The sequence below is a fragment of the Paramormyrops kingsleyae genome, chromosome 15 (assembly GCF_048594095.1).
Source record: "Paramormyrops kingsleyae isolate MSU_618 chromosome 15, PKINGS_0.4, whole genome shotgun sequence".
Classification (NCBI taxonomy): Eukaryota; Metazoa; Chordata; class Actinopteri; order Osteoglossiformes; family Mormyridae; genus Paramormyrops; species Paramormyrops kingsleyae.
The window spans coordinates 17,529,842-17,538,644 of record NC_132811.1 but is presented as its reverse complement, the minus strand read 5'-3'; the positions used below and the strand labels follow the sequence as shown (position 1 = coordinate 17,538,644).

The 8,803-nt window shown below is 41.8% G+C and overlaps 1 protein-coding gene across 5 annotated transcripts; it reads left to right on the top strand.

Moving 5' to 3' along the window:
* Positions 1-41: 41 nt before the first annotated feature.
* Positions 42-8,519, top strand: LOC111834918 (uridine-cytidine kinase 2-A). 5 transcript variants are annotated; one of them, XM_023794770.2, is made up of 7 exons: positions 42-287; positions 3,727-3,886; positions 4,345-4,441; positions 4,949-5,091; positions 5,250-5,347; positions 6,125-6,173; positions 7,194-8,519. In XM_023794770.2, exons 2-7 carry the CDS (start codon positions 3,748-3,750, stop codon positions 7,328-7,330), a joined length of 663 nt encoding a protein of 220 aa, XP_023650538.1. In that variant the 5' UTR covers positions 42-287; positions 3,727-3,747; the 3' UTR covers positions 7,331-8,519. The 5 variants fall into 5 exon arrangements, with proteins under 5 accessions (XP_023650538.1, XP_023650534.1, XP_023650536.1 ...); XM_023794766.2 differs by lacking the exon at positions 42-287 and adding an exon at positions 469-629; XM_023794768.2 differs by lacking the exon at positions 42-287 and adding an exon at positions 495-654.
* The last annotated feature ends 284 nt before the right edge of the window (positions 8,520-8,803 follow it).

The window sequence follows — 8,803 nt, the reverse complement described above, 5'->3', positions numbered from 1 at the left end:
TCTGTTAGGGGCAGCTTGCAAGTTGAAAAAATATAATTTAAGTTTATTTAACCGTCGAATAGCCCGTCGGTACCCAAACATCGCAGTTCAAGCATCCTAAATCGTTATCATTTGTCATTAATCATTCACTAATTCTAATTCAGAACATGTTTTATGTTACTGTAGTCGGATAATTATTGATGATAATTATTATTTTATGGACTTCATAAAAGTCATATAAAATAAGAGAAATATCGCGTTTCCTCTTATCACGTTTGTATGCACAATTGGGTATAACGTTTGATTTGGTAAGTATAGACATTGAGCACAAAAAAAGGCTCAAATGAAGTGTTTTTCGGGGGGCATTTTAAATAATTTGATCAGATCGTGAAGTTGCAGCTTCGTTTCAGTTATACCATATTTTTAAAATGGAATGTGCTGTGCTGAGGTGACGACAGGAAGTTCATTCACGTGTTGAAAGCGGCAGCGGTGAAACCCGCAGCGCACAGTGTGGGTGAGAGGCGGGTAAAATCACAGCGACCGGCATGGCTGGCGACGCGGGGACGCGCCTGGAGGCTCCGGCACGCGGCCGGCGTGCGAACTGGCAGCCTTTTCTCATCGGGGTAGCCGGAGGCACAGCCAGCGGCAAGGTCGGCTTCCTCTTCCTCGGATCTGGTTAGCGATTTGTTGAATATAGACGGTGTTTGTTTGAGATCTTTCTTGGGAGGAAATCGCCTCATTGAAGATGACTCTCCCTGACCGCGTGGCTCGCTTTACAATGTCGCGCGCGTCTCGTTTGCTGCTTCATTCTTTATGACCGGTGCGTATAAGATATAGCCATATCACAAGAAATATAAATGTAACGTTTCTTTTTGAGTAGCGTTTTTAATAGTTTTCTGAACGAGCTGAGAGCTATGTTTCCAACTACTATTTTAAGACTATAATACGTCTTGCGTCACCTCCATAAATTGAGATTTAAACAACTTGGGTAACCAAAACAATTAAACGGTTTCACACCATCATCTACAGCTAGGACTCTCTTGAAGTGTCGTAATTGTGTCTAATACTGCTGTACCATTGTTTATGCTCGATTTAATTTTCATAGGGGGGTACATCACAAAAAAGCTGGCGTAGGCACGTTAAATCTGGGGATTGAGCTAAATTAAAATTAGATTTTTGCCACGTGGTCTTTTGTCAAGCTTAAGTTCGGGAAACTGAATCGTGAATAAGTATTCGAGAAGTCTAAAAATAGTCTTTCTCTTTCAAAGTGTGACGCTGGGCATCTAATTTTCCGGGAGAACTTTCAGCTTAAGTTATTGATTAGTGGATATTTGTTTGATTCGACACTGGTTCAAAATCAGCAGGCTGATGGGAATAGCGTATCGGTAAAAATAGACCGAGATGGAGATGTAACAAGTGGCAGCGTGATGTCGCTGTACTGGCTTTGATGAGTGGTTGGACTTCCCTGGTCAAGGGCTGTTTTTGGGATTTCGGCGCATGGGAAAGAAACGCCAGTCAGCCGGGCGCTGGATGCCGCGCATAGCCCCGGAGTGGAGGCGGTCGCGCATGTTTCTCACCTACAGAGGTGTGCTTAGTCATTCACGCCTGGTTAGAATGCGTTTAGTCATATTTTTAAAAGTCTTTTAATATTTAATATCATAGTTCCGGATTTTCCTTCAGTATTTGCAGATAAGTCGTTAGAATATTTTTGAATGTCCTGAAGTGTATTCTGATCTTTTTAGACATGTAAGAGCTTTTACAGATCCAGCCACAAGATTTTAATTAGTGGATTTTCTTCGGAACACTATATAGGGTTTCAGATGTATAGTGGTGTTTGAGTGAAAACGGCTGACATTTCTTTCAACTCAGGCAGAGCTGCCTTTGCCTGTCTGGTCATGTTAACTATCCTGCCACTTACCTGGCATACATGTCTAAATAATGTTGACTTCACTCTGGCACAGTGCACATATTTTTGGAAGTAAGCTGGTCTGTGTGTTCCTGCTGTAAGAGTTCTGAACATGGCTATAGTGAGTCTGTGTGCAATGCAGAACGTGCCATACCAGCTGATCTTATAGGGACCAGCTTGTATGTAGTCAGGGTGCTGGAGGGACATGGATACCATGATGGATTCTGGGGGCCCAGCACATTGTCGGGGCCCCATACCCCCCCACTCGGCAAAATTAACTAAGCAATTGAAAGTGACAACCCGAGCAGGGCCCCCAAGGTGACATTTTCTCAGGGGGTCTGGAATGTCCAGCTTTTCCTCTGTATGTAGCATCTCATCAGAGAAGGAGATTTGCTACTGTGTGTAATATTCAAAGATCCACTTTACGAGTCTTAGGAGCTGTGTCATTGTAGTTAACATCCCTGCAATTTACACACAAGACAGACTGAAATATTACTTTCTCTTATTTATTTACATTGTTTGAGATCTTTTTTTTAATTTGAGTCATCATGACCACAATGCTGTATCAGTCTTATCTCTCTGAGCAGTTAAACATTCATGGCCTTCACTCCTCTCTCAGCTATAATGGACGAAGTGTTAGTTATCAAAAAATGCTATGATTGTTATCAAAACTTGAGTGCACTTGTATTTAACCTGAGGAAACATGTTTGAGGAATTTTGTGACCTGTCTTGTATTAGTAGTCAATTGCAGCTGCCAAATATTCAGTTCTGTTTAGGGAAATGCAGCCTTCACTTTCTAAGTATGTATGTACTGCAATATTGAGCTGTATCAATATTGCAATTAACTTTATGACGATTCAGTTTGCCACATTTTTTCATCAGTATTTTGAACCTTTGCATCAATATAATATTTTATTTACTCAAATTTTCAGGAAGTACCATTTAACACCAGCTGAATGTTTTATCGTATAAACATTTTTCTACATCTGTTGTTGATATAATGTTAATGTAACCTATGGTAAGAGCACTGCAATGCAAAAATGCAGCAAAGGAACAAGTCAGTTCTTTCATTCTGTATGTTTTTTCATGTTTGTTGTTTTAAAAACATATAAGTGCACTTTGCACAAAGAAATGCATAGTGCAACAACTTTTTACAAGAAATCGACTCATCCTTGGTAGTTAAAGGCTTAGAATGCCTGTTAATTAAATTTGGCTTGTTTAAAATTTTAGCAATTCTGTTATTTCAGTACGGTGGTACAGTGGTTAGCACTTTTGCCTCACACTTCTGGGATCGGGGATTGAGTTTCCGCCAGGATTTCTTGTGTGTGGAGTTTGCATGTTCTCTCTGTGTTTTCGTGGGGTTTCCTCTGGGTTTTCCGGTTTCTCCCACAGTCCGAAAGCATGCTGAGGCTAATTGGAGTTATCTTAGGTGTGTATGTGTGAGTGAATGGTGTGTGAGTGTGCCCTGACATGGGTTGGTGCCCCATCCTGGGTTGTTCCCTGCCTTGCGTCTGTAGCCTCCGGGATGGGCTTCAGACCCCCCGCGATCCTGGACAGGATAATCGGTTTCAGAAAATGGATGGATGTTATTTCAGTGTAGGCTCTATGCACGCACGTCTTCCAGATTCTCGTATACCACGAGAATACACAGTTTGCAAATTTACACCTTTAACAAGCTAATTTCCAGGTTTAGTATGTGTGTTTGAGCAGGAAAATCTGCAAACTGTGTCAGATTTTGGCCCTCCAGGATTGAAATTGGGGAACCCTGTTTTATGTCATGATTAGCTACTGAACCCCCCTCTCCTCATACCCACAATCTTCTCCCACAATCTTCTGGGCAGTCATCAGTCTGCGGCAAGATTATGGAGCTGCTGGGCCAGAACAACATTGACCACGATCAGAGACAGGTGGCCATCCTCAGCCAGGACAGCTTCTACAGGGTGCTGACCCCAGAGCAGAAGGCCAAGGCATCGAAGGGCCAGTTCAACTTTGACCATCCAGGTAAGCCAGAAGTCCTGGGTTTATCACCATCCATCCTTTGTTGGGTCCCAAGGTAGTGTATGATGCAAGGCTGGGGACACCCAGAAGAGACGTTGCTTCATCTCATGATACACACAATGCTATGAGCAGTTGCTTTGCGATCCAAAAAAGACCTCAACCACATGTCATTATTCTGTGGGATGCTGTCTCGCACAAATAGAAGAACATACAAAACATCTCAAAATGCATAAAGCTCAAGGGCAGACGTCAGCCACACAAACCTGGAGGTGTGATTTCACTGGCCTGTTATGTACCTCACATTTAAATAAGCAATATAATTGAATGCAGGTTAATTAGGGGAACACATATATTCAAGACTGGCATGACCAATGTTGGGTGGCCATCAATGGATCATGCATTGTGTGTAGGTCGTTGGAGAAAAGCATTCATTGAACAGGTCTTGTGTTCTCCTTTTTTAGACGCATTTGACAATGAGCTCATCAAGGAGACCCTACAGGAAATCCTGCAAGGGAATGAAGTGCAGATCCCGGTGTATGACTTTGTCACCCATTCCAGGTCAGAACGATCAATTGGGTGTCCTCTAGTCATGCTTGTGTCCTTGCTATTTGTCCAGGGTCAGGACTTTTATTTTGTGCCTTGTGTTTGTCTCTATGTGCAGGACTGTTGTGTGTGAATCACATGGTTAAACAAACTTCCTTTAATTTCCCCACAAGGATTTATAACATTTATCCATCTAGATGTAGTACTTTTGCTTTCTACAGCTGTTTAGTATTGATGTTGACTGGATAGCACAGAGCGATTATGGTGGTACAATGAGAACCCCTGTAAATTTATCGTAAACTGGTGTATAGGTTAAATTGGTGTAGTACTTAAAATTCCTCAGTCGTTTTTTTGATTTTGTGAATGTCCAGTTATACGTAAGTTGTCAAAAGTGAATTTTGAATTAATTTTAATGATATGGATTTTAATTACAGCAATATAGATCAGTATGTGAGTTTGGAACAGTATGTGATCTTAAGTTCTTTAGATGATGCTGAAAAGTGCCTGGGTGACTGTCTTCAGGAAGGACGAGTGTGTGACGATTTACCCGGCGGATGTGGTGCTGTTCGAGGGGATCTTGACATTCTACTCCAAGGACATTCGGGACTTATTTCAGATGAAGCTCTTTGTGGACACGGACGCAGACACTCGCCTCTCCCGTAGAGGTTCGTCGGCAGGGTTCTGGATGGGAATCTGTGATTCCAGCTTCCGTTCCATGGAATCTGGCATCATCTTTTGCTTTAAGCCTCTGTTAATGTGGATACCCAGAGGCGAGTCTGTGGCCACAGGGAGTTTAATGGTTGTGTCCTCCTGCGCCCCTCAGTATTGCGGGACATCAGTGAGAGAGGTCGAGACCTGGAGCAGGTGTTGACACAGTATATCACCTTTGTCAAGCCCGCCTTCGAAGAGTTTTGCCTCCCGGTAAGCAGGGTTGATTCTTTCCACGGAGTAGGAGTGCCAAACTCTAATCCATGTAGGGGGTCACCTAGATTAAAAGACGGTGTACCCTGTGACGCAAGAGATCTTTGGGTTGATAGTACTACTTTGTATTCACCTCTGCCCAGCTGCATGTTAATATTTAGCCTGGAAACCTGAGATTTTTTATGGCTTTAAAAGCTGAATTAGCTCTGCTGAAACTTTAGCCCATGCAAAAGGAAGAAGTTGAAGATGATAAAATTATCCCAAGAAGATAACAGCAACAACATCAACAACCATTTGGCTATTAGTGTTATATTAAGTGGGTATGGAGCAGGGTTGGGGTCATTCCGGAATGCCTTGATCAATTCCAGTCCAAATCAGGAAATGGAACTGGAGTTGGAACTTAAATCTCCCTGAAATTCAAATTCAACTCCAATTCTGTTCCCTGTAGTTTTTTTTTCTCCAATCCCAGCTCCAGTTCCATTTCCTGATCCCATCTTTTATTCATCTTATATCGATCCTAAAAATACTCACTCCTTTAGCTGTCTGTTTTTTCATCTTAAGAAATCTCTTCTACCTTCTTAGTTTCAATGACCCAAATCTAGGCTTAGGGATGGCAGCTGCGATTAATCGCATCTCTCGAGACTTTAACTGAGAATAATATAAACCAACTGGGAGGGAGCCCACACTTTGGGCAGCGAGTCTAAGGCATGGTGGTTCAGGGACTGTAACTGAATCAGTGTCAAATTAAAAAGTTTAAATGGTTTTCTTTCCCCCCAGACAAAGAAGTACGCAGATATTATCATCCCACGTGGCGCACATAACCTTGGTGAGGTTACTTTTTTCTAATTAACACATCTGTGTTATAAAAGTTTGACCTTCACAAAACTGTCCGTAACTGGAGAAACTTTCTGAAGATTACTGATGAAGTATAAATACCTGCATTTATATCCTGATATTGTGTGTCTGCTTGTATGATTCCTGCTAAAGGTATCTTTCCTAGTTATCATTCCATCAAAGGAACAGAAATGTGAATGCTCTGTCCTAGACCCATATCAGATCTTCCTGGGAAGTACAGATACTCCTGGTTCTGCGATGGTTCGGCTTATGATATTTTGACTTTGCGAGGGTGGGTAGCGATGCACATTCAGTAGTCATCGAACTTTGAATTTTGATCTGTTCCTGGGCTAACAATATGCCGTACGATACTTTCTACTGATGCTGGGCGATGGCAGCATGCACCCGGCCACGCTTCCGGTCTCTGTTGGGTGAACTTTTTTTTTTTTTTGTACAGTACTGTATATTTAACAATAGGATAAACTTGTATTCATATAGTCACTTTTCAGTTACTGCTAATTAGTAACAGTAATTGTTTATTTGCTCATTCAGTGACAGTGGTTTGTTTACTTATTAATCATATCTTAAGTCAAATAAGATATTTTCAAGTTATAAGGGGTCATCAGAATGTAATCCCATCATAAGTGGAGGAGCATCTGTAGCTTGTACTACTATGGCCTCTTGTTTCTGAAATGTGGAAAATCCCCTCTTGACTTTGCGGTTCAGGCAGGGTTTGGCTGGTGTTTTGTGACAGAGCTCAGGTCTCCTGACAGGGCTGTGGTGTGTGAGGGGAAAAGCTCTGACTGACTTTTTTTAGTCAGAGGGGTATGTCAGTTGGGGTTTGTGAAAATGGAGGAGCTCGTGCAGCGTATAGAGCGTGTATGCTGAAGCAGTACTGTCACCTCAGTGCAGAAATACCTCGGTAATATTTTCTAGGATATGTCTAAATGTGGAGCCATACTTGAACATGTCTGCAGGAGTTGCTAACCCTTTCGTCCATGTCTCCTTGCAGTGGCTATAAACCTAATTGTGCAGCACATCCAGGACATCTTGAACGGCGAACTGAGCAAGAGGCACAACGTCTTTGTCAACAGCTACAGCTCATCTAAGAAGCCTAAGATCTCAGAGTCCAACAGTCGGCCGCATTGAACCAGCACGTGCCTCTTTCTGTTTGCTTTGTGTTATAAGATGATATCGATCAGGAGACGTGCAATCCCTGCCTGGCTTTTGTTGCTGTTTTTTGTATTTGCTTGCCTATATGATTCGTGCGCTGGAGCAGCCGGAATTCAAGGCAGGACATTTAGTGTTTCACCTACTGGTGTTTGCTGACGTGAGAAAAGTCAGGAGAATGTCCTGGATGGGTTTGGTGACCTTTCATGTGGACCCAATTTCTTTGGCCAATAATTGGTAATTTTTACTGTGGCAGGAAGCAGGAGTATACATGATTGGAATGCAATAAATCTGATATCACAATTGCCAGTTTGTTGGAAAGAAATTGGAAGGATGCTGCTGGATCGTGAACAGTTGTTTTCATTGTTGCTGGTAGTAATGATGCTGCTTATTCAGTCCGACTGGTGCCAATATGGCTTCAACCTCTAATATTAACCAAATACTTTAGTTTTACTCTTTCATGTTGCTCTTGAAATTCAGCAGCGCCTGAGAAACACAGATTTTTATCTCATTTGCGGAAGACTGCAACAGTATGAAGCAAATCCCTCCCTTTTTTCACATGCTAGTTCATGTGGTGCTAGAAAAGGGAATTGGGCCTATGGAATGAAGAAAGACACCTTTTCATGAGTGGTAGTGTTGCTCTAGATGGTATTTGGAAATGTGACGTCACCAGGAATTTTGCCACTTAAACTCACTTTTGGACAGATGTGACACTTTAGGAGTGGCGGCAGATAAAAATGATCTGGATCTGCAGAAGAGAGACAAACAAATACTCCTTTCACTGAGTGCCTAGGATGCCTTACATCATGTGTGCCTGCACTCATGTACACATCTGCAAGTGGCTTGGTTTTCTTATTTTTGTATAAGCTTGTTCCATTTGGTATTTGAACATGATATCCATCATATTTAGGGAAATTTGCCAAAGCTGTATATTTTAGTGAAAATTCAAAGACCGTCTGTGATGAACATTTTTCATCATTTAAATGTATTTTGTATTTTGTTTTTCAGCTCCAAAAAATCTGTATTGAACTTACTTATTGAGCAATAATTTATAATTATTTTTACATTTTACTTTAAGCATGATGTTGCTTGTTTCAAGAAAGGGCATACTTCATTTCAGTATCAGGAGTGGACTTGTGATACAATAAACCTTATTTATCATAAACAATTTTTGTGAGTTGGACATTTGGCAATTATCTGAAATCATAAATATGCACATATTGTATGAGACACTATATGGACAAAAGTATTGGGACACCTGGCCATTACACCTACAGGAACTTGCCCATTCATCCAGAAGAGCATTTGTGAGATCAAGCTCACATAATCCGGTCTAGTTCATCCCAAAGGTGTTCGATGGGGTTGAGGTCAGGGCTCTGTGCAGGCCAGTCAAGTTCATCCACACAGTCTCACCCAACCATGTCTTTATGGACCTTGCTTTGTGCACTGGGG